Here is a 25,119-nt window from a genome sequence, read left to right on the forward strand (position 1 = left end):
AAATAAATAGAAGTCAGGCTGAGTTAGCTGCATACAAACAGTTCCTGTTTCTCTAAGGGGGAACTAGGCTAACGTCGGCATTCAGTGAGATAAAAGAGTTCATTTTCCTTTGTTCCTCCTCTCGTTTTCATCTCCTATATGTCGTTGGTATAAACATATGAGTCTCCATGTTCTCTCCCTTCACCCATAATTAACATTTTAACCTTAGGTCTTTGACTCTGTATATCAGTCTTGCAGCCACATTAAAAAAAGATGGACTGGGATTGAGAAGGAATTAACTCTGCAGCTGCCCTAAGGAGTAAATCATCAGGACATAGAAAGTGGGTGGACATTCTTCCCTCTCCTGCCCCCTAGGAGTTGTGTCTATGCCTTGCATGAATAGCTTAGGTCTTCTTTCCTCCATCTCTGCTATGCAATTGCAAAGCCTGATCGAGAACCACAGTTACATAAACTAGTAAAGAAAAATACACTTCTCTGTTGCCGCCTTCTGCATAATTATTGGGACTGATCCCATCGACTTCAGTGGGTTTTGGATCAGGACCATAGCACATATCCCTTCAAGTAGGCACTTTAAGAAAGATCTCCGAACAATCTTACCTTGAGGAACCACTTTCCTGCGTTCAGCTGTTCTAGGGCATCCCAGGAAAACAATGCAGCATTCTGAGTGGAGTTACTGGGAAAGACCTCCCGGATGTTTGTTGTCCTCTGTAAGTTGCTGTCATGCATCAGGAAGGGAATCCCATCATAGCTACGATAAAAGGAGAGGGCTCTTCACAACATGGACAACATTCAAAACATGAGCACGGTACAGCAAGGCCAGAATTATATGTAGGGCCCTACCAAATTCACAGCCATGAAAATTGTGTCACGGACCATGAAATCTGGTTTCCCCCCATGAAATCTGGTCTTTTGTGTGCTTTTACCTTCTACTATACAGATTTCACAGGGGAGACCAATGTTTCTCAAACTGGGAGTCCTGACCCAAAAGGGAGTTGCAGGGGGATCGCAAAGTTATTTTAGAGGCATCACAGTATTGCCACCCTAACTTCTGCACTGCCTTCAGAGCTGGGCGCTGGAGAGCTGCAGATGTTGGCCGGGTGCCCAGTTCCGAAGGCAGCAGAAGTAAGGGTAGCAATACCACAACCACCCCCTACAATAACCTTGCGACTCCCTCACACAGCCCCTTTTTGGATCAGGACCCCGACAATTACAACACAGTGAAATTTCAGATTTAAATAGCTGAAATCATGAAATTTACAAAGTTTAAAAGGCTATGACTGTGCAATTGACCAAAATGGACCATGAATTTGGTAGGGCCCTAATTATACGTGAAGGACATTAATAAAAGGACACCCTCTGGAAAACAACGCCTAGAGTAGAATCCATTATCACATAGGCAGTCACGTGGGACAGGACACTAGACTACACTATGTCTACACTGCAATCAGGGGTGAGAATGCAGCATGTGTAGACATACCCAAGCTAGCTTTGATCTGGCCAGGTCAAACAACAACAGCAGTGAAGCCTCAGCATCATGGGCTGCACAAGCCCATGTGGGACCCTGGGTAAATACTTGCGTGGCTCACCCATGCAGCTGCCCATACTGCCGTGGTTTCAATACTATTGTTATTCAAACTAGCTAGATTAAAGCGAGCTCAGGTAGTTACATATGCTTCAGGCATACCTCTGATTGCAGTGTAGACATACTCTGGGAGTCAGGAAACCTGGGTTCTATTCCCAGCTTTGCCACTGGCCTGCTGGGTGACCTTGGAGAGGTCACATCTCCCTGTGCCTCAGTTTCCCCATCTGTAAAATGGAAATAACGATACTTCGATCTGACATCTTAAGAAGAAATACAGCAATGACCATGGGCCAGGTTCTGCTCTAGCTCCCACCAGGGTAATTCTGGAGTAGTTCTGTCAACTTCAATGCTGCATTTATAATGGTGTAAGTGAGAGCAGAATTTTACCCTTTGCAAAGCCCTGACTCAGCTAAGCACTTGGGCACGTGCTTCAGCGCTTTGTAGATTTGGGGGTCTACATTCATACTTTCCACAGTGCTACATAAACACCGAAAAGCCGATCACCCTACCCAATGGTGTAAGGGCAATGATTCCAACTCGGAATGGCACATCAAGACCCTGGCAGTAACTAATACAATGCTCTCATTTGTAATTGCAAGCAACTTGGCTGTGTTCTCTGCACCTCATCCAAATCCCACTGAGGTTTGTAAGATCGTTAGGATAGAGATCTGCCTTCTATGTGTTTCCTGTAATCTGTCTACATACTCGGATGCACGATAAAGTAATTATTTCTTATACTCCCCTTTCTGTCTGTATCTGTTGTCTTATGCTTAGATTGTAAGGTCTTTAGGGCAGGGGCCATCTCTTTGTTCTCTATTTTTGCACAGTGCCTGTCACAATGGGCTTCTGGTCCATGACGAGGGCTCTTAGGCACTACGTAATACAAATAATAATAAATCAATACCAAAGTCACAGTGTGACAGTGGGAACAGGAGCAGGCCCGACATGCAGTTGTGTCAAACACTAGTTGATAAAGGATTGGACATAGCCCATCAAGTATTGATTGCCCATATCTGTGTCGTAGCAAAGTGAAATCTTAGCCAGAGGAAGTTGCACACTGAGACACGGTGCTTCCCCCTTACCTAATTGTGACGTCTGTCTCAAGACCATCCCCACCATGTTCAATGGTCTTCTGAAATGACATCTCAGTGTTTTCTGGAGCCAGCTAGGAAGATGACATAAAGGAATTCCAGTTTCGACAAGCGCCAGATGACTCCCAAGAATACTTTCAGTTTCTTGGTAACCACCCCCACTGCCCTGCCCCACTGTGATTGCCAGTAAAGTTCACTTTGTCCAATAGCTAAAAATCTGTTTTACTTGCTTCATACCTGTAGGTCCCATCAGGGCTCTAGGAGCATCCAGGATCATTTACAAATCTGCTGGAGGGCAGGACAAGCCCCAAACCATCAAGTTCTTCAGTCAGTCAATAACAGAGCGGGAGGCTTTGTTCACGTTACGTTGCTCCTTAAATCAGTACATCCGAGGCAGAGTTTGACTATACCTCTAACCCTTCCTCTTTTTCTGTTCCTGTTGACAATATCCCCACTCTTCCCATTATACAGGCTTGTAGCCTAAAGGTCAACTTTGGCTATTTCATCTCACATCCAGGCTCTCACCAAATTGTGGTGCTTCTTTTAAATACCTTCCTTCCTCTCAGTGCCAACCACCAAGTTGATAGTCTGCTCTCTAGTTATCTCAAGCCTTGACTACCATAACCTGCACCTCCCCAGCCTTCCACTCAGCCACCACTCAGCCTCCCAACACACCCAAAATCATCTTTGCACCACATCTCTGCCTTCCTCCACCTACTTCACCGGCTTCTTATCTTCTTCCACACAACTTTTAAGCTTCTCATCACCACCTTAAACAGTCTTCCAGCTTCTGCCTTGTTCTCATGCTGTGAACTATCCTGGGATAGTACTTTGCCCGAGAGTCACTCTGAACTGTTCCCCTTGTCTCCTTCGCTCAATTCCACGCTACCCACAATGCCTGTGTTCTTTGACCTGAATCATCGGAAAGCTCTGGTGCACTGATGGTGCTTGGTAATGAAATCATGAGGGCTTTTTCTGCATACAGATCCAAAACAGAATAGATTCCCTTTATAGATTCCCTGTCAGAGGCTGACTGCAGAGCTCTTGGGGTGAGGGTGGGGAATCTGCAATCTACAATACAGATCATGAAAGAATGATACCAAACATCTTCCCCCAGACCTACCATTGGTGCTCCTCTGTGTCCAATGAGGGCTGGTTTGGGCCCCAGAGTCCCCACCTCTCTGATGCAGGGAGAGTACATCCCCAGAGGTATCAAGAAAAGAAGGACCAGGATAGCCAGGTATGGACCAATAATTATTGCCTGAATCACTGAAAGAATGCAGAAGGGGAAGGCTAGAGTTAATCCATTTGATAATTTATGAGTTTGCCCCAGGGCTTGATTTATATCAGAGCTGTTTGGCTCTTGGGCCAAGTCTGGTGTCCTGAATCACTAAATCCTTCCCATCAGTCAATCCCCTTGTTTTCTGTACCCCATGCATCTCTCCAAACTATGCCCTGTACCAGTCTGTCTAGTGGTCAGATAACTGGGATCCAGCACTGCTGGGTCATATTTTTGGTTTGTCTCCTAACTTGCTGTGCCATCTTCAGGAAGTCACAGTCTATGCCTCAGTTTCCCTATCTGTAAATATGGATGTAATAAGATTTACTCAGCTTCACAGGAAAGAGCCTGAGAAGGTCGATGCTGTTTGCAGTAAAGGCGAAATACTATTTATTGTTAGATTAATGATATGGTAAGCGGCATTTAAAAATTTCATTTATACTCAAAAGCAGGATGATGCAGTGAGGAGCATTCTCTGCACCATTCTCTTTGTGCATCCTAGAGGGCGAACTTCAGCTCCTTAACAATGGTTTTCCACAGCAGGATTCACTTTTACCAAGGTAGATTGGCCTGCTATAGATCTCAGCTCCATGGTTTTCCGCAGGCTGTGTGGTTCAGAATTCTGCCTACCCATACATCTAGATGTGGCCCATCACCATGGCACCAGAGCACCTCAGTGTGCAACTATTTGGGGATTTTCACAGAAGATAAGAAAATAGCGCCTCTGAGACGTTCTCGCCTATGGACCAAGCTTCCCGTGAGGTACAGTACCCTGGAGAGCATCCCATTCCCCAGCCCATGCATGCTGTCACAGTGAGACAGCTTTGGATGTGCCCTGTGGGGATTCCCACAAAGGCACTATACTGACTGAAATCCCTACAGTGCAGTGGAAGCTACATTCAAGCCAACCATGTCTGTGTTCCACGTAGTCTGGCATCAGGTGAGGTTCTTATTGCAGAGAAGTAGAGTCAGGAGAGGTGGACCAGGAGTTTGCACATACTGTATGAGTACAGCATTTTCACTGGTTCCCAAACTCGGGGGGCGTGAAGAAATTCCAAGGGGGGCATGAGGCTGCCCAGCCCTTGAGCTGCCGGCTGGGGAGGTTAGCCCCCCAGCCCCTCCCCTCCTGTCCACTCCCCCCTGCCGCGCGGGCAGCATGGCTTGTGCCCACCCACCTCCCAGGCTTTCCAATAAGCCAGTCCTACCACTCTGAGCAGCCTGGTAAGGGGGTAGGGAGTGGGGGGAGGGTGGGATTTGGATAAGGGGCAGCGGGTGCAGGGGGGCAGTCAGGGGACAGGGTATGGGGGTGGGGGGATTGGATAGGGGGTGGGGTCCCGGGAGGGGGCAATCAGGGGACAAGGAGCAGGAGGGATTGGATAGGGAGTGGGACCCGGGGGGACAGTTAGGGGTGGGGGGTCCCAGGAGGGGGTGTTCAGGGGACAAGGATTGGGGGGGTTGGATGATGGTAAAGGAGAGGCGTGGGGTGTGAGGGTTTCTCGGAAATTAAAAAGGAGGCGTGATGCTGAAGAGTTTGGGAACCACTGTTTTAGATACAAATTAACATCTACTCTGGGTGTCAAACTGAACAGCACAGGTGAGAGCTGCAAAGTGTGACAGGCTCCAGTGTGAATGTTCAGCATCTTCATTTGCTTTGGATACTGTCGCTGATTAATGCTCACAACATCCCTGGCAAGGAGGCAAGTAAGTGTAACCATTTTGCAGAAGGAGAAGGTGAGACAGAGAGAAAGAGAGAGTGCCAGGGCCAGGATTCATAATCAGGAGTTACTGACACCTGGGCCTGCCCTTATGCTCCTAGACAACACTTCTCTGAGCCGCACATCAATCCTTAGAACGTTCCAACAGACGGGGACAAAGTCTCCTTGCTAGCTCATCAAGCTTCCCTGCCATACTAAGGGCTACCTTCAGTCGCTTGCTCCATCTCAGGTGGGTTCTCCTGAAAGCCCCTTCTGTGATGTGGAGTGACTGGACAAACTTTCAGAAGAACCCGCTTGAAACAGGGCTGCAAACAAGAGCCAGGCACGGAAGAGGATTGGCAGCCTTTCCGGCCAGACTTACAGTTCTAGCTCCGTTTCTGTACATGCCTGAGAACATCAGGGCTTGTGCTAAACCCTCTCAGGCATGAAAGATTTGCCAAAGAAAGGGGCAATTATGACCTTAATGCTCGTCACAGTGAGGAAAACCATGGCAGAGAGAGAAAGCATTGTTGCCGTGGGGTTTCAAATTCAAAGACGCAATTATTCCTTTGTTGTGTGTTAAGGCAGGCATGGGGGATTGCAAATATTACAGCATCGCAAGTATTAGATACAGGGGACAGACTGGGTGACCTAATTTCTAACAGAGCAGTTTGTTTTTTTATGATGTCAATCACAATTCTTATGTAAGGAGCAAGGTTCTCCTCAGGCCCCAGGAAACAGCGCGGTTGTTATTTGCTGAGAGCCTGTCATGTGTTCAGTGCCATCTGTCCAAGCAAGAGAGACAGCCCAGCCTCCAAGGAATCGATCCTCTGGAGATAATACAGACTGTACATGCTGGACACCACTAGCTCAAATTTATGGAATTTCTAACTTGCTAACAGGCTTTGAGGAAGAAGCATGTTTTAACGTGCTGGTGTTTGTGTGTCCCTGGAGAAGGATGGGTGTGGGGGAGAAATGGACTACCTGAGCTTGCCACTCCTGGCACTAGGGCTGCCATGAATGTCATTGTTCAGGGCAACCACACATGCATTCCCCCTCCACAGTCCACCAACGGCACCCACTCTTAGTCTCCTGACTCCTCAGCCATCACTTCTCTTGGGTGGAGACCTCTCTCCTGACCAGGGTTTTCCAGGCTGCACAGTTCCCTGCCTATGTTGTGATATTCTCAGCAAGCCAGACTGCCTAAACAGGCCAACGGCTGCACTTTGCTTTCTCTCCAGAGGCTGTAATTGCCAGCAAGTTACCACATCGCTCTTTATAAGCAAGCACATTTATTCTTAAGGTGAAAGCATTGCAGAGAAAACATTAAAAACAATACAAGAACCAACATGCATGCTAATAAGCTTAGCAGAGATCACCCCAACCCCAACCCCAGCCATGGGCTCTGGCAGGAGTCAGTCCTTCAAACCCCACAAAGGATTTTTTGTAAGGTTTCAAGTTGATAACAGCCTTAGCTCAGAAGTAGCATCCCCATGAATAGTTCAGTCTTTCCTTTATAAAGCATGGGCCTTTGACGTTGGCCTCAAGTAACAGGTGATCAGCAGACAATGGCTCACTCCTCAGAGCACCATTTCAAAAGGCAGGGGGATCGGTTCATAACAAGAGGTGGGGGATTTGCATTCACCTCCTCCTAGATATTCCCCAGGAAAAACGACTTAACCTATTTTGTTCCAAGGGGTCATTCTTGTCTAGCATATCCAGTACAGTTGTTTGAACCCCCAGGTCTCACATCTGACACACCTCCCCCCTCAAGAAGTTACGTACAGTCCTGGCCCATAATAATCCATAATCCATTAATTACGTACAACGGACACCAAAGATACTTAAACTTGGCTTAATAAGGTCTCCCTAGGATGTCCCTGGAGAAGGGGAGGGGTGGGCTGCCTTAGCTGCCACACCGGGCACTAGTGCTGCCATGAACTCTATCCTGGCCACTGCCTAGGGCAGCCTCCAGAAGAGACATCTCAGCAAGCACAAATGGGGCAGAGGAGATGACCCGTGTCCTGTTCACCGCTGCTATTGCATATTTGTACATAGCAATGAGCTGCTGAAGTTGCAACAAGGGCTCCCATGACAACCCCTCCCATTAAGCCTTGATACAGCTATCTCACCCCTCCCCGCAAAGTGCAGGGCCGCAGTAAAATCAGTGGGGCTCTGACTGGGTCCCCATGGCTCAGTGCCTTAGGCTGTTTAGAAGCCCCATGAAGCAAGGATGCAGGTGTTGGCAGAAAGGACGGGCGAGGAGCTGGGGCTCCTTGTCATTCATTTTCTCCCTAAGACAAAAGTTCTTTGTCAGAACCTCAAGCAAGGAAGGGAGGCAGCATCACTGGGCAAACAAGCATTGGTGCATTAAGTGTGCTAGCTGGAAGGGTCCACCCCTTGATACTGAGTATATTGACAGGCTGATGTAAGAGCTATGGGCACTCTGAAAATCAGGCCGATTTAAGGTGTCTCAAGGCACACAAAAAGTGAGGCCCAAAATTGTTACCTATTTTTGAAAGTCTTGGCCCATATCCCCATCTCTCCCATTTGCACAAAGCAGAGCACAGAGGTTCCAGGTGGAAGCTGCACCTGTAGAGCATAAAGGAGAGCTACTGTACCTTTTTTACTCATTCGGAAGGCATGCAAAGCCACTGGCCAAGACAGAAGGACCATGGCTGCTATTGCACCTATGTGGAGATAGGGAGCTGTGACCTGGACGGGAGACAAGAGGATTGCTGTGAAAAGCCAGTTTATGGAAACAAACAGCTCTCCTAATACTGACATAGTTGAGCTATGGGGCTCTGCTAGAGGTACAGACAGTTTTTCTCCAATCTTACACTTGGCTTGGGCCCTTTGAGAACTTCGTGGAACCCACGAGAAAGTCCCTGTCCCCTACATTTTTCTTTAGCCCCATGGCAGGTCAGCTGAAGTATACTGATGTGATCCTCAAGAGCCCATCAACCCTGCTCCTGAGTCAGCCAAAGGGGATGCAGGATAGCAATGCAAGGCACGCCTTTCCCCCAGGAGCTGAGTGCACTATCCTGAACTCAACTTCTTCTCTTAGTCTTGGTTCTTATATGGCCCCTCATCACCGTAGTACCTGAGTGTCTTCCACCAGACAGTCAGGCCATTCCAGCTAGATTCAGTTTCAACACTTCATTATGAACATCACCAGTTATGAAGATGAGACCACTAATTGCATGATAACTCACTTGAATGGTAATGCTCAATATCCAACTGTACTATCATACTAGTTAGTATAACTGCAGCAGCTGATTACTCCGATGTGTGTCTAATCCTTTTTCCAATCTTGCTAGACTACTTGATTAGCCTCACTAATATTCTGCAACAGCTAGTTCCACAAATTAATAATGTACTTCATAAGAAGTATTTACTCTTATTTATTTAAACAAAGCGCCTGATCTCAGACTAGAGGGTTTAGGTCCATTGTATTTAGATCCAATTGCATTTCAATTTATTTGGTTTTTTTTAGCTTCAGATTTGTAACCTTGGGAATATTCTTCATGTTTTACTAACATCAAATAACTGATTTATTAGATTACTATTTTTGAAGGACAGCTATAGAAATTGTAATTGATTTCTTTCACTGTAAAGGTTAAACAAGCACTCAAAAGCTCAGATGCTTCTCTGAATTTATCACAAATGTGCAAAAGTGGGATGGAAATCTGAAAGAAATATGCTGTTTTTTGGCCTGACGGGAGATATTGGGCAAGATTTTCCGCTGAGTTGTACGCTGGTATGACTCCATTAAAGTCAAGGGAGTCACTCCAGCATAAAACTAGAGTAGCAGACAATCTGACCCATAGTGAAACCTGAAATTACCAAGGTATATGGTAGGGAAAAAACATTATCCAAATGTAACATGGTTGTATGTTGCATCCACAGAAGCACCAAAGCAGTCCTAACAATTTTGCTAGCCATGGTAGAAAATGTTTTTAACACCTTCCTCATGCCCAGCAGCCAAGCAAAACAAAAAACAAAACCAAAAAAAGAAGAAGAAAAACTCAGCCCATGTTGAGGAGAGGGGGGAGAAAGGCTGACCAAAAATGCCCAGCAGCACAGCGTTGTGGTGGTATTCCCTGGAAGTTGGCACCCATGGTGACGGCCCTGCTTGCCCGCCCCTAGAACTGGCCATCGGCATCCCTCTACTGGCTAATCCATATACAGAATACCAGCCTACTATGGATGAAAACTAATGGAGTTCCTCCTTTAGCTGAAGCCGTAGAGGTGTCTCCAGCATTAGTTTCAAACTCTCCTGACAGCTTGTGGAAGGAATCACTGCATAAACATTGATAAAAACTTTTTAATAACATTTTAGTTCAAGTTTGATTCCAGAAATAGGTAACAGCGGATGCTGGCTCATTTTTTTTGAACAAGTTTAATCCCGTCCTGTTTCTGAACCCAAGGACATTTGATGGAAGATATTTTCTAGAACTGGCTCGTAAATGCTATTTTCCTATCACAGGAAATGTTGACATTTCAGAATTCGTTTCCATTCCAAATCAGAACAGAAAGTGGAAATAAAAAATGTCACACAACGAAAAATTCTAAAAGGTTCGAATTGTAAACACTGAAACAACTTTTTAAAATATTTTTGATCAAAACAATTCAGCATTTCAAAATGAAAAATGGAGTTTCTGATTGACATTCTGAAGCTAAACAAAATTTTTCATCCCCATTCCCCTGAATCAGAATAAAAAATAAAAAATGTAGTCAAAATTGACGTTTTATGGAAAATTTTGAGTTTGATGACACCGCATCCCTGACAGAAAAATTGTATATGAAAAAAATGCCTCTGTTTCCATATTTTCCAACTATTTCCAGTCAAGGCTTTTGTTAACAAGTTGTCTTTTTTTTATGTAGAGCTTCCATGTTCTTACCTGAAATGACAGGCGGACGGTTTTCCATCGAACTCCCCACAGTTTAGAAAATACAGCGATGGCAGCTATGGAGAAACCCAATACCAAAAAAGTCCCAATCTGCAGAGACAAATAGGGTATTGCCTGGCTTCAGAATTAGTGTAGGACAATTTGTGGCGCCTTAGAGACTAACCAATTTATTTGAGCATAAGCTTTCGTGAGCTACAGCTCACTTCATCGGATGCATGTAGCTCATGAAAGCTTATGCTCAAATAAATTGGTTAGTCTCTAAGGTGCCACAAGTACTCCTTTTCTTTTTGCGAATACAGACGAATATGGCTGTTACTCTGAAACCTGTAGGACAATTGTAATTCGTATTTCTGCGTATACTACCCTTAGCTACTGTTGTATGTGGGTTATAAAGATGGCTTGGATTCCAAAGGTATAGAGTATTTTCTATGTGGCAGTGATCTTTATGAGCTTGATCATCTAAACTGACCTAGCTGAATTAGGTTAGGTCTACACTCTGTGACTCGGATCCAAGCCCTGTCATTTTGCAGTGTGGACACAGCTCAAGCGGCTGAGTGAAAAGGTCTGCATAGTGCACTACGGATGTTAGCATGGCTGTCAGACCCCCAAGTCCAACAATCGTAAACCCAGGTTTACAATGCAGTATGGACACTCAAGCATAGGCTTGGAAACACCAAGTCCACAAATGTGGGTTCCACAGACCTGGGTTTACAATGCAGTGTAGACATACTCTTAGAGGCAAAGAGACCTCTAAGGCAGAGATGGGCACACTATGGCCCACGGGCCACATCTGACCCACAGGACCATCCTGCCTGGCCCTTGAGCTCCCGGCCGGGGAGGCTAGCCCTTGGCCCTTCCCCTGCTGTCCCCTCTCCCCCGCAGCCTCGACTCACCATGCCGCAAGCTCTCTGGGCAGCGAGCCTGCGAGCTCCTGCCGAGCAGTGCAGTGGCGTGACTGGCTCCAGCTGGGTGGCGCAGCTGACAGTCCTGGTGCTCTGACTGGCATGGTAAGGGGGTGGGGAGCAGGGGGGTTGATAAGGGGTAGGGGGTCCTGGGGAGCAGTCAGGGGACAGGGAGCAGGGGGCGGTTGGATAGGTGTGGGAGTCCCAGGGGGCCTGTCAGGGCGTGGGGGGGTGGTGGTCTGGTGGGGGGGTAGTTAGGGTCATGGGGTCCCAGGAGGGGGTGGTCAGAGGACAAGGAGCAGGGGGGGTTGGATGGGTCAGGGGTTCTGAGGGGGGCAGTTAGGGAGCAGGAAGTGGGAGGGGCGGATAGAGGGCAGGGGCCAGGATGTTTGGGGAGGCAAAGCCTTCCCTACCCGGCCCTCCAGTTTTGGAACCCCCCATGTGGCCCTCAGGCCAAAAAGTTTGCCCAAACCTGCACTAAGGAGAAACACTGAGTGACAGATCCATCATTAATAATGGCTAGGTTGTCTCTTTGGTCAGGGATGCTACCCCATGTTCTGGATGTGCCTAAGCCTCTGACTGCCAGATGCTGGGACTGGATGATAGGGGATGGATCACTTGATATTTAGCCTGTTCTGTTCATTCCCTCTGAAGCACCTGGCATTGGCTATTGTTGGAAGACAGGGTACTGGGCTAGATGGACCTTTGGTCTGATCCAGCATGGCCGTTCTTATGCTATGGATTTTGGCCAAGCATGTCTCAGGTCAATCACCTAAGGGATGTCAGTGCTGCAATGTAAATGCAGGCTTTGAACTCAGGCTCAAGCCTAACCCCCTTTCCAGATACACCCTAATCACAGTAACCCAGGGCTTGGACCCAGGGTCCCAGTATTCCATGGGGGTGGAGGGCCTGATTCAAGCTGGTAGCCAGGGTTCAAGCCCTATTGCTTTGCAGTATAGATGCCGCTCCACTGGGAGTCTGCTCTGGGAATCTGCCAAAAGTATCCCATAATCCCATGGGGCAACTTTCTTTGTCCTCCAGACAGTCAAGTTTGGTGGACAGTCAAGTTTCCCCATAAACAAAGGGCTTTCCCTGTACTATAAACAAAGGGCTAGAGTGGCCACATTTTGGGATGGCACTAGGAAGTCTGGGATATGGGTGGTTGGACTTGGGCCTGCATAATGTGTACAGGCTGAAGCCCCAGGCTGGAACCCAGGGTTCAACAATTCCTAACCTGGAGTTACAAATGAGTATAGATGCTCAAGCCCTAGGTTAACAAACCCAGGGGCTGCTGACTCCGGTTCTATTAACCCTGGGCTTACATTGCAGTGTAGACCTACCCTCTATTAGCTGGCTCAAGGCATCACAATGTCATAAACTGAAATTATGAGGGGTTGCTAATATCACCTGTAATCCATCCTGATTTTTTCTGTCTCTGGGTGATTTTACCAGTGAATTTTAGGGTTAGATTGGCTGACTTGGAGAATTGCATTCTCTGTCTACCCAGGAGCAGATACAAAAATGATCAGCAGCAGTACACACTTCCTCGTGGATTTAAGAGCACTAATTCTCACTTTCTGTGGGCAGAGATGTCAGCCATTTTGTTTACAGAGACACTGCAGCCAGTTACAAAGGGGATGCATACATTGTGCTCTCTCCCCAAGCCTTTCCTTTTGCTTTTGTTTTTTAAATTCCTTAACCTTGAAGAGAATCATCACGTTAGACTGAAAATGTGTTTTGGTCTCTGGGTAGGGAACCATCCCATAATTGACCTTAATTGTTGTAAAGTGTGGATACAGAAGTTTCTGGAATGACTCAACTATCCCACCTTGTGACTCCAGTGCAGGTACAACTGCTGACCTTCTGACAGCAAACACACGGCTAGAACCTGGGAAATCAAATGGAAAACCATGGCATTATAACATGGTTAAACACTGCCCAGTGACTTCAGGCCTCAGGATCATAGATCTGTGAAGGCAGATGCAGAATTATATTGCATAGAAAAGTCACTTTGAATGAAACTTTCCAAAGCTGATATTGCACAAAGAAGAACCGGCGTCTACGTGCTACACCAACAGCATTAAGAAATAAGGATAACAGAACTGGAACGATTCTTTCCCCTTCTACTGAATGTAGAGGTCCTTTGTCCTATTGCTTAACGCCAGGGTGGTTAGAGGCACATTATCCATGCAGTAGATTTGGATACAATCAGTTTCCAGTGGGAAGAAATTTTAAAAATATGCTATTGTGATGGGATTGAGTGGAACCTGTTTGAAGCTGGTGAGCATGACAACAGCTGCCCTTCATTCGGGGTAAAGGTAAAAAGCAATTATGTTCCTTTGTGCAATAGAGAGCTGAAAGAATAGGAGCTACCACCCAAAACATAGGCCATAAACATGGCTGGTCAGGAATCAGAGCTCTGGGGAAGGAGGGCTTTGACTGGGGGCTGAAATGCAAATTCAGGGTGCTGGATATTGTTTGACAGAAGAGTGTGTGTGTGAGAGAGAGAGAGAGAGAGAAGCAGGAACACCATAGCAGCACACAGACAAGATGGCAAGGCAGCACCAGACACAACCAGAGTCGCTTCTGTGGAAAAAAGCTCAGAGCTTTTGGGCAGAGTGCTGGCTGGAAAGGGGCTTGAAATTGTGAGCAAAGAAACAATCTCCTGTTTGATTCTGACTGCATTCAGGGAAACAGGACTTTGTGTACATTCTTTGTAACACAGGATTGCATCAAAGAAATACCTAACATCCATTTCTCCTCCCCAAGGCCACAAATATTGGTTCACCACTTGGGTCAAAAAAGGGAAGCAACATTCTGCCTCACAAATGGGTAACATCTTATCAGAAAGCAGGCACCTCTAGCAGCATGATAGAAACCCAAGGAAAGAATATGTTCTGATGTGAAACATTTGTATCAGCTATTCTAAAACTGGTTAAAAACACTTGTCTGTGGCCCATAATGCCAGTGCAATATTTGCCCTTTATTACAGGATAGATCCAAAAGGTGAAAGATTCTATGCAGGTCTTTCAAGTGGAGCACAGAACTCACAGCCCAGCAGGTGAGGAGACCAGGATGCCTTTACACCACCCTTCACACCCCTAGGGATCATTTCGGATGAATGGGGAGCAGTCTTAAGCTATGGCAGTCACAAGCTGCTTAAGGACATCCCCTTCTATCCCTGTGCACATCCCCCCAAACTAGAGCTTGCGAGGGGACATGGATAATACAGCCATAAGCTGTCCTACACAGGGCTTGGGCTGGGGGAAATTCTGTGCTGGCTGAATGCACAGCTTTTATGGCAGCACCATATTGGGGCTGGACCTCACCTACTATCAGAAGGTAGTGCAAGTCACTTGGGATCCAATGAAAAACACTCCCAAGGTGGAATTTCAGTGGGGCGTAGGTGCCTAAATATCCTTGTGAATCCCACCCTCAGTTTTTCCAGGATGACACTGCTTGGAAATCAATGCTCTTTAGCCAAAGGGGGGATTTTAAATGCACATGCAATCAGAAAGAGGAGCAAGAGAATATAGCAAATACAAATCAGAGTTTGAGCATTGGCCTGCTAAACCCAGGGTTGTGAGTTCATAGAATCATAGAATATCAGGGTTGGAAGGAACCTCAGGAGGTCATCTAGTCCAACCCCCTGCTCAAAGCAGGACCAATCCCCAATTAAATCATCCCAGCCAGGGCTTTGTCAAACCTGACCTTAAAAATATCTAAGGAAGGAGATTCTACCACCTCCCTAGGTAACCCATTCCAGTGTTTCACCACCCTCCTAGTGAAAAAGTTTTTCCTAATATCCAACCTAAACCTCCCCCACTGTTCAATCCTTGAGGGGGCCATTTAGGGATCTGGGGCAAAAATTGGGGATTGGTCTTGCTTTGAGCAGGGGGTTAGACTAGATGATCTCCTGAGGTCCCTTCCAACCCTGTTATTCTATGATTCTTACGTGCTGTCTCCTATTGCAACACCAGCTCACTGTCCCCCAACCATAGTCTTATAACACTATTTTCTTCCCGTTATGTCAGTTTGGAGTTGGGATGTACACAGTTCAATATGACCCTAATCAGCCCTAATCTGGCTGACTACAGCTCCCTATTAACCAAAAGTCAGTCATGCTCCCTGGTAGCAAATGTACACTGTCCTTTACACACCCATTCATCCAAACCCACAAGCTTCTGGAGATTCCCGCTGTCTCAGTAACCCACATGAACACAGCAGCTCTATAAAGCCAAGCACTGCTTGAACTACAGGCCCTAGTCCACCATCTTCGATGCAGCAGCAGAATCATAAACCTCTCTGTGTGCTGTAGCCACCAGAGGAGGACAAATAGCCACACTCTGTTACCATGTGGTTACATCTCCAAAACCCTTTGGTTGGTCAGGTTTGTACTGGATATAGGAAAATAAGATCTGTTGCCCTTACCACCACTAAGTCTGGAATTATATTTCAATTAAACCATCTCTATCCAACTTTTTTTGTGTGGAGGGAGTAAGAAAATTGTTTTGGGAAATGGATGGCTGTTGAATTAATTGAAGCTGGATGTCTGGAAAAATTACACTGAAGTGGACAGATGGAGAGGATCTTTGCAAAGACAGTAAGTGCTTTGTTGTGCGAGGCTTTGCTCAGCTAGAGGGGGCTGGTGGAAAGAAGAAAGTTTGCTTCAGTGATTCAGAATAAGTGAAGAGAAGGCTAGGGCGCTGTGGTCGAGATTAGTCATTAAGGGAGATGACAAAACACTTCCAAACAAAACCAGTGCAACTAGAGCTGGCTACCGGTCACTACAGAATTGTTCTATTCAAACAAGGGCTTCAGTGTGCTCAGGCCTGGGATGGGACAAGCCATCAAGGTAGACCATCAAGGCAGAAACTTCGCTGTGCCACTTCCCTACTGGAATCATGCACATCACATGATTGGGAACAAACGGGCAACGTGGCAGCTTTACTTGGAACCTTGGCCAAAACCACTTCCCACAGAAATCTCGCAGCTTTCTCCATGCCAGAGACCATGGAAATTCAAGTCAGCATAGTTCAAAGTCAAAAGAAGACACTTTCCCACGCCCCATCAGTTGGGGCAATTAACATTGAAAAAGATTGCCAAGTGCAGTGGTAAATTCTCCATCCCTTGGAGTTTTTATGTCATGGCTGGATAATTTTCTTAATGCTGTTCTACAGTTCAACCACGAGTAACTGGGCTAGACATAGGAATCACTGGATGGAAATTCTATAGCCAGTGTTATGCAGGCGATCAAATTAGATGATCATTATGGTCCCTTCTGGCCTTCCCAGCTATGAAATCTATTAGATCTATCTCTTCATTGATCAGCACATTGACCTAGGTTGGTTCAGAAGTAGACCAGACCCAGGTAAGGAAACAAGCTGCAAAATATCACGTACTGCCTTCCACCAGCACAAAATGATGGCAATGAAGATATTTACAAGGGTAAGGTGTCAGAGTAAGATAGACAGGGATAGTTCCTTATATGTGGGAGGGAATGTTATCTACTTATTACAGAGAGTATTAGGAGCTTGAACTCCTCGGGCCTACTAGCAGCTCTGGCAGTGACTTTGTGTGTGTCCTTGGGCAAGTCATTTCACTTCCCTGGGCATCAGTTTGCCCGTCAAGCATAATATATTAAACTACCCCTCAGGGCTGTTGTGTTGAAAGTCGGGATTAATTAACTGCACTGGAGATCTCTGGGTGAAAGAACAGGACCATACCGTCAGGAATACAGCTTTATGGGAACACATGTTCTTTGCCAGAGGACTGTTTTAGTCCTCTCACATGTTTCCTCTTGACCCAGATCCAAATCAGAACTGGACCCTACATTGTTGTACCAATTCTCTTCTGCCCCTGGATGCTGCTCTCACCCATGCTGCCTCTGTTGCTTCTTTTGCCACGGGCAGGAACCCGGAGGGGGTGTATATTAGGCAGGCAGGCAGAAGAGGGAATTTCTGCACTGGCTGTGGCTGAGAGTCCCAATGAAGCCCCTTCCCCTGACCGGCCACATACTCTTCGTCTTCCCTGTCACAGTGCCTTCTGTAGGTCTCCTCAAACTCTTGAGAACTGGACAATCCTGAGGGTTTAGTGTTTTCCATTGTTCTGGAGGGTTAAAATGTGGCTTAACAGCCCTGTTTTTCGGCACATGTACTGCAAGGCACTGCTTGTCGTCCTGCAGCTTCAGAGACCCCAGGCCCTGAGCCAATTCTCAGGCCACTCTAATGAATCCCCCTTCATACAGAAAAGACAAAATCTTGGCCCGTCACACGCATACGCACTGGCAGCATCAGCAAGACAGCTTCGTTGCTTAAAGCTGACCTGGCAAAGGGAACGATCAGGGTGGTGCTCTCTCTTTTACGTGTTCAGGCTTTGTAAAGAAAACCTAGAATTAATTCTTAGTATTATTTTTCCCCGAGTTTTTTAATCCTGGAAATCCTTAGACATGTGATAAATGTCATGTCACATCTTCCCTGGCTTGGAAAACCTGCTGAATGGCTGTGGGAGCTTATCCATCTTTAACAGAGAGAGGTTTTCTTCCAACTGTTGGTTAGGCATTTGAGTGAAACAGGAATTAATAAAAAACAGCAAATGCAGAGGTTAACGCTCTTGAAGAAAACCCTTTCATTTAATCAGGCTTCACCTTCCTGGGGAGCTCTGATAACATCATTCTGCTAGTTTTCCAGTCCTCCAGAGTATCTCTTCCTGGAAAAACAGGTAGGCGAGACATTAGGCTCTAAAAGAAAAGCTGCAACCACACAAAACATCCTCACGCTTTTTGGGTTGGGAAGGAACCCGACTGACTACATCTATAAATGTTAAAAAAAAAACCCTCAAAGAACAAAAAAACAAAAAGTGAGCGTGGCCACAAATCCATTTTATTTTCCTTCACAGGCCACTTGGAAGACCAGAAGTTGCCTCCTGGCAATGGCTCGCAGCTCTTACTGTCCACACTAAAAGTTGCCACATTTTAGCTAAATCGGTATAGCTAAAGGGGTAAAGCTCCCCTGATGTGGATCCAGTTATATCAGTATAAAGGTAGGTACCTTATACTTGGTACAGCTATTCCTGTATGAGAAGGAGAATAAGGCTTTGTCTACACTGCCAATTGAACGACCAAACTTTTGTTGTTCACAGGTGCTTAAAAAAGCCCCCCCTGAAAGACACAAGTTTTGCCATGGCAAGTGGCAGTGTAAACGGCTCATTGTCGGCAGGAGCACTCTCCTGTCGACAACGCGAACCCCACTCGTAGGGGGTGGAAGTATGTTGGCGGCAAAAGTTCCAACAAACAGCATTTACACTGCCCGACTTTTAGTGACATGGCTGTGTCGCTGAAAGCTGTGTAGTGTAGACAAAGCCTTCGCTACAAGGCACCTCTAGGGTGAAACCTTCTTATGGGATGGAGGTTGATAGGTGTGAACTCACCCTTCAATTAACAGAACTTCAATTAAGCATAAGCCTCCTTAAGACAAAAGGTGTGTGAACCAGTCCACAAGTTTTTAGTGAGTATTGTTTTGTGTGGGTGGGTGGGGAGGCAGAACATAAAGAACAGGCAAGAAAGCCTGGAAAGAGAGACAGCCTAAAGGAGCAGCTGAAAGCCCGGTGGCTGACACGGGAAGAAACCTGGGAAGAGGGGTTTGGGTGAGGGGTGCAGGCTAAAAGAGTACTCTAGGTGCTGTTTCCTGCCATTTGATTCCTTCTGAGTTCAGTGACACAGGACTTTGTACTCTCTTCAGACATAAACAAAACTGCATCAAAGACATACCTGATTACCACCAATTTCTACTCCCACCTGGAACACCCACAGGGCTCCAAACTTTGACTAGTCACTTGGGTCCAAAGGTGCAATAATACCAGTGGCCTTGTCTACACTTAAAAGGTATACTGTAAGTATACTAATAAGAGCTATACCGGCAACCCCCACTTTGCAGTGATGCTTAAAACAGTTCCCTGAACAGAGTAAGCTGTACTGGCAAAAGGACTTTTTCTGGTATAACTGCATCTTCACTAGGGTTTTTGCCCGCACAGCTCTGTTGTTAGGGATGTTATTTTTCACATCCCTAAGGGAGATAGCTGTGTAGACAAAACATTTAAGTGCACACTTAGGCCATGTCTACACTACAGCGGCACAGCAAGAGCACAGCAGCTGTGTCTCTGAAGTGCTGTAACGTAGACACTTCCTACATCAACAGAAGGGGGTTTTCCATCCATGTAGGCAGTGCACCCCTCCAAGAGGTTGACCCCTACCTGCGTCTACAGTGGCGGTTAGCTTGACCTAATTATGGCACTCAAAGCACAACATTTTTCACAGCCCTGAGCAAGGTGCCTCGGCTGATCTAATTTTTAGGTGTGGACCAGGCCCAAGCCAATCCAACTGTGTCCACATTAGGGGTTGTAGCAATGTAACTCCGTTAGTTAAAAAAAAAGAAAAAAGTCACCCACCTCACCAACATAGTCATACTGGGACAGAGCCTGTGTAGGCCAGGCCTAAGGCTTTGATACTGCAAGTCAATCTGTTTCCAAAACTTGGGAATCCATATCTCACTTTATAGGGTGGTCACACACTCAGAGATGCTATCAGGGACCTATGCCCTGCAGGGGTTCAGCTGCATTATGCCCTTTGAAAAATACTTTGGGGTCGGGGGGGGGTGTGGCAGAAGAAGTCTGTTTTAATAGTGGGCTCTGGCTGAAGCAGCTCTGGACAGAGTTAAGTCTGTGGCGATAAGAGCTTTCACTAGGTTAGTACTAAACTGGAGCAATCCTGTGCTTGACAGAAGGAGTCAGGTTTCAGAATTGCAGTGATAAGGCGCAGGGAGCTGTTTCTTTCCCTCACCAGAAATGGCAGTGTGTTTCCTATGCTCTCGCTTCCTTCTTATCCTAATCCTATTTACTTTGGGGCTTATTGCCTCCTGGCACCCACCACTCCTCCACATAGATGCATGGAGCAACATCACCAAATTAGACACAATGACACAGTTCTGCAGCAAGTAGGGCAAGTGCCATTAGAAACACTCTGCAGCTTTTCTATTGCTTCTGTAAAGAAATACAGTCCCAGACTGCTTCTGCCTAACTGGTAACCTGGCTAGCTGAAGAGACACATGTTAAGTATCCTTGTAGCTCCCATCACCACAGTATCTGAGCACCTCATAGTCTTTAATGAATTTGTCCCCAGTATATAGGGCAGTGCTATTATCCCCATTTTAAAGTGGGGAACTGAGACACAGAAAGACTAAGTGACGTGACCAAGGTTGCACAGGAAGTCTGCAGCAAAGCAGGGAATTGAACCTGGATTTCCTAAACCCCAAGCTAGTACCCCAGCCACCAGGCCGTCTGTCCTCTCACATGGTGGTATGCTGGGGTGGGTGAAGCTCTCACCCACCAATGCCTGTGATGGATCTGTTCTGTAGGTAACAGACCTCAGGATCTATGGAATCAATGTGTTGCCTTTCACCAGCACCAACATCATCTTAATGAAGTATTTATATTTGCACCATTGCTAAGCAGGAGAATGGTTACCATTTTCCGTTTATGTTGTGGTAACACCTAAAGGCCACAGGCAAGTAGGGCCCCTATTTGCAGCCTTTTTTTATTTACGTTAGAATAAAATGTCATAATTTATTTGTACTACACTAGTGCCCAGGGCCCAGTCATGAATCTGGACTTCATTGTGCTAGGCGCAGGGTAAACACAGAACAAAGTATGCTCCCTGTCCTGAACAGCTAACAACCTAAGTATAAGATGAGAGGGACAACAGGTGAATGCAACAAATAGATGGGGACCAGCACAAGGAAACAATGAGATAAGAATAATGTAGATCATTAGTGGCATAGATGAGTCCAAGATGTAACCTCAGATCAGATCCAGCCCCCTCAAATTTCAAAGTGTGGTTGGGGGAAGAGTGAATTCAGAGTCAAATATCTGAGACTGAACCAGTTTCTTGAGTTTTGGCTCTAGATCCAGAAGGTGGTCATTTTCCAAATCTGTCTTGTAGTTAAGGTTTTTGCTTTGTTTTCTGAGAGTGCAGGGATGGGGAGAGAAGATGGTAGAAATTTCAGGACAACAACATCTATTCTTGTAACAGTTCCACCACTGTGAACAGTGAAAATCACACAAGATCAGTGCCTCTTGCCATATATCCACCTGCTGTTCGACAAAAATCTCAGGAGATCAGATAGGATCTCATGAGATTTTTAAAAGGTAAGATCCCATGTGATTTTTGCAATTGTGGGCATAATTTTCAGGAGAGCTGTTTGTGAGCATGTGCGCCCTTTTTGTTTAAATCTGTAGCAGGAAACCAGGCAGGGGAGGGGAGGGGTATGTTTCTAATTAGAAGGTCTACAGTAAAAGAGAGAAGCAAAACAGTTTTAGGGATAATAATGCTTTCTGCAGTCTAACGAATGTCCTTGTTCAGGGTTAGAAGAAGAAAAGTGACTCTTTCTGTGATTCTTTACCATTGATGCTTGACTCAGTTTTTAATACTTTTGTGCTGTCAAACCCAAACGTTAGCTGAGACTAAATGCGGATGCAAACACCAATTGCGTGGTCCATAACTAGCTGTCAGGCAACAGCGCTGTTTAAAGATAATGTTACTTACCAGTAACAGTGTGATGTATGTAAACAAGACTGCAGCTAGAATCAGAAGAAAAACAGACCAGAGAAACCAGTGGCCTGTGTTTCCATAGTTGTACCTAAAATGCAATAAAATCTTATAAACTGTCTGCAATTATTAAGAGTTACATTTAAATAAATGGAGTACTTGTGGCACCTTAGAGACTAAACAAATAAATTGGATACATTCCAATGAAGTGAGCTGTAGCTCACAAAAGCTTATGCGCAAATAAATTGGTTAGTCTCTAAGGTGCCACAAGTACTCCTTTTCTTTTTGCAAATACAGACTAACACGGCTGCTACTCTGAAACCTATTTAAATAAATGTAAGAAATAAATTCCCTTCCATCCCCCCACACTTCCCTCCTGAAGGAACACAGCTATGCATTTCCTACTAGGAGGAAACATGTTGATATAATGGAATCCACCTTCATAAAACTGGAGTGACCATAACACAAATGGCAAGGTAGGGATAAAATGTATTTCTGAGAACTGGTCCAAGAGCATCGCTCAGATAAGCTTGCTGGTCCTGAGAGTGTTTGGATTGATCCAACAAAGTGTTTCTACTCCTGACAGGCTACACAATGTTGGAAATTAATAACATCATTTGGAATAATATCTTCTTTCCCTGCTGCATCCACACCCCACTTCATCTTGACATTACTTCACTAGCCAATCCCTTACAAACTGCTTGCCTTAGAGACAAGGGCTATGTGTCACTTGGAATTCCTCATTTTCACTGTTATATGAAGTCTTGGTTTCTAGCACTAGCTTTTTAAGACAAGGCCCAACAACACAATATCAGAATTCAACTCTCTTTGCAACTGGTCCATGAACATGGCACTCCTGGCTAGGCTAGATGGTGCCTTTCCACAATGAACCACTCCATTCCCACCCCTTAAACAATCAAAAAGGCACCAGCTTGGGGCTGGGTGGAGAAAGGCACAGGGGTCTTTTATTTCTTCTCAGAACTGGTAAAGCACCCAGAGACCAAAATGTTGAGTCAAATATGCTGTAAATGCCCAGATTAAGATTAGGAGAGGTGTGCTGCACAGACAGTTACTGACCCAAATAAATAACAATGTTACAGTTTTTCCCCCAATCTTGGAGTTCACTGAACTCTGATTGGTTCTAGATGTCTAATTTGCATGATCACTTCATATTTCAGAGTGCAAGGATTCGCATAGTCATCAGCTGATTATTTCTCAATATCCCTGCTGTGAACAAGCAAATTGCTCAACTCCAATTGGCTATGCTAATCCTTCTGCTCTGCTGTACTCAAAATTTAAGCTGTTTGACAAACACAAAATTGCCTTCCCAGCTTGACCTTTTTAGAGGAAGCAGAAAAAATCCAAGAGAAGGAGCAGGGGAAAAAACAAACAGTGTTTTTGTTCATTTCATTTAATCTTCCCATCCCTTTTCCCATGGTGCCTTTCCCTAGAGACAGGCAGGTCACATGTCCCCAGAACAATTGTTATGCTTGAGTTACAAACATCTTTGTATTGGAGAGGAAAGATGCTCTTGTGGTTAAGGCACTAGACCGAGTCTCAGATCTAGATTCTGTTCCTGGCTTTGCCATACACTTTCCATGTGACCTTGGGCAAGTCACTTTGCCTCAGCTCATCCATCTTCAAAATGGGGATACCAATTCTTCTGTTCTCCCACCCTTTGTCTGTCTTGTCTATTTAGATTGTGAAGTCTTTGGGCTCTAGGTACTACTGTAATACAGATAATGATAATCTACTCTGGGAGAATGCCAGTCCTTCCCACCCCACCCAGTTTTGAAGCCGTGTAAATAAAAGGTCTAATAGATACTCAAGGGGCGAGAGCCTTACTGAGCTGTGGGAGAAAAGGGAAGGTGGCGGGAGGGAGGAAAGTGGGGAGGGTGAAGAGAAGGGGAGAGATAATGGATGAGCATAGGAAGGGAAGACAGACCAAAGTGTTTTCTTTGTTTGCGGACAGCCCATTTTGACTTTTGTAGGTGTTGTCTTTCATTTCACAGATAGTTTAGGGCCAAAATTTTCACCCGTGAGGGCCTAAAGTCAGGCACCTAAATACATATTTACACCTCGAGCCACCCAAAGCATCTCAGCTCAGCTCTGGTGAAAATCAAGCCTCTTTAATTTAGATGGATTTAAGAGCCTGACTTTAAGTATCTGGATATGAAAATTTTGGCCTTAATATTTAAATAAGCATTTCCATCTAACAACAACTTGAGGCTACTTCCTGTTATAAACCGGGGATAACACTACCCCGTGGCAACAAACACCAGAGCCTTTGGCCTTGGACTGTATTTTCTGTAAAAACCTCGCTGTTCTGCTTCAGAGCATATTCAGCCCAGGAGACGGTCATTAGCTTAAAGAAAAGGAATACTTGTGGCACCTTAGAGACTAACCAATTTATTTGAGCATGAGCTTTCGTGAGCTACAGCTCACTTCATCGGATGCATACCGTGGAAACTGCAGCAGACTTTATATATACACAGAGAATATGAAACAATACTCATGCTCAAATAAATTGGTTAGTCTCTAAGGTGCCACAAGTACTCCTTTTCTTTTTGCGAATACAGACTAACACGGCTGTTACTCTGAAACTGGTCATTAGCTTGTAAACAAGCAGCGCCCTCATGATATCCTCAAAATAAAACTCAGCACTTTCCATCCCCCAGGTGCCCTGTGTGCATTAACTAACGAATCCTCCCAGCCTGACCAGGGTAAGCATGAATTAGCCCCAGTTTGCAATTAGGAAAGGCACCACACACATTGGTTAAGGAGCCCAACATGCTGAGCATCTCCTGTGAGAGGCTGAGTATTCTCCGTTCCCCTTACAGGCAATGGGGGCTTCTCACAGGACCATGACCAGTGCGATGGACCCAGCTTTGCACAGCAGGTTGTTGCCAGAGCTGAGAGAAGAACTCTGGCTTTCCTGATGCATAGTCCTGTGCTCAGTATATTAGAACGCGCTGCCTGGCCTCATTACCCGTCCTTCCTCTCCAGGCAGACAACTGGCTATTGACAACCTAATTTCAACTGGGTGGGGGAGGAGGGA

At 45.7% G+C, this 25,119-nt stretch overlaps 1 protein-coding gene across 6 annotated transcripts in view; it reads right to left on the reverse strand.

The window, feature by feature from the left end:
• GDPD4 (glycerophosphodiester phosphodiesterase domain containing 4) overlaps positions 1-25,119 on the reverse strand; it is an 81,804-nt gene that overhangs the window by 13,703 nt on the left and 42,982 nt on the right. For 4 of the 6 annotated variants that reach the window (XM_084618001.1, XM_084618000.1, XM_084618003.1 and 1 more), the window contains exons 6-12: positions 22,059-22,152; positions 13,290-13,349; positions 10,551-10,649; positions 8,268-8,361; positions 3,797-3,942; positions 2,665-2,747; positions 598-748 (exon numbers count right to left, since the gene is read on the reverse strand). In XM_084618001.1, the coding sequence (XP_084474127.1) occupies positions 598-748; positions 2,665-2,747; positions 3,797-3,942; positions 8,268-8,361; positions 10,551-10,649; positions 13,290-13,349; positions 22,059-22,152 (727 nt within the window). Of the gene's footprint in view, positions 1-597; positions 749-2,664; positions 2,748-3,796; positions 3,943-8,155; positions 8,239-8,267; positions 8,362-10,550; positions 10,650-13,289; positions 13,350-22,058; positions 22,153-25,119 lie in introns of all 6 variants that reach the window. The other 2 variants (XM_084618002.1, XM_084618004.1) reach the window with 2 other exon arrangements.

The sequence above is a fragment of the Lepidochelys olivacea genome (genome assembly GCF_965140295.1).
Source record: "Lepidochelys olivacea isolate rLepOli2 genome assembly, chromosome: 1".
NCBI lineage: Eukaryota > Metazoa > Chordata > Testudines > Cheloniidae > Lepidochelys > Lepidochelys olivacea.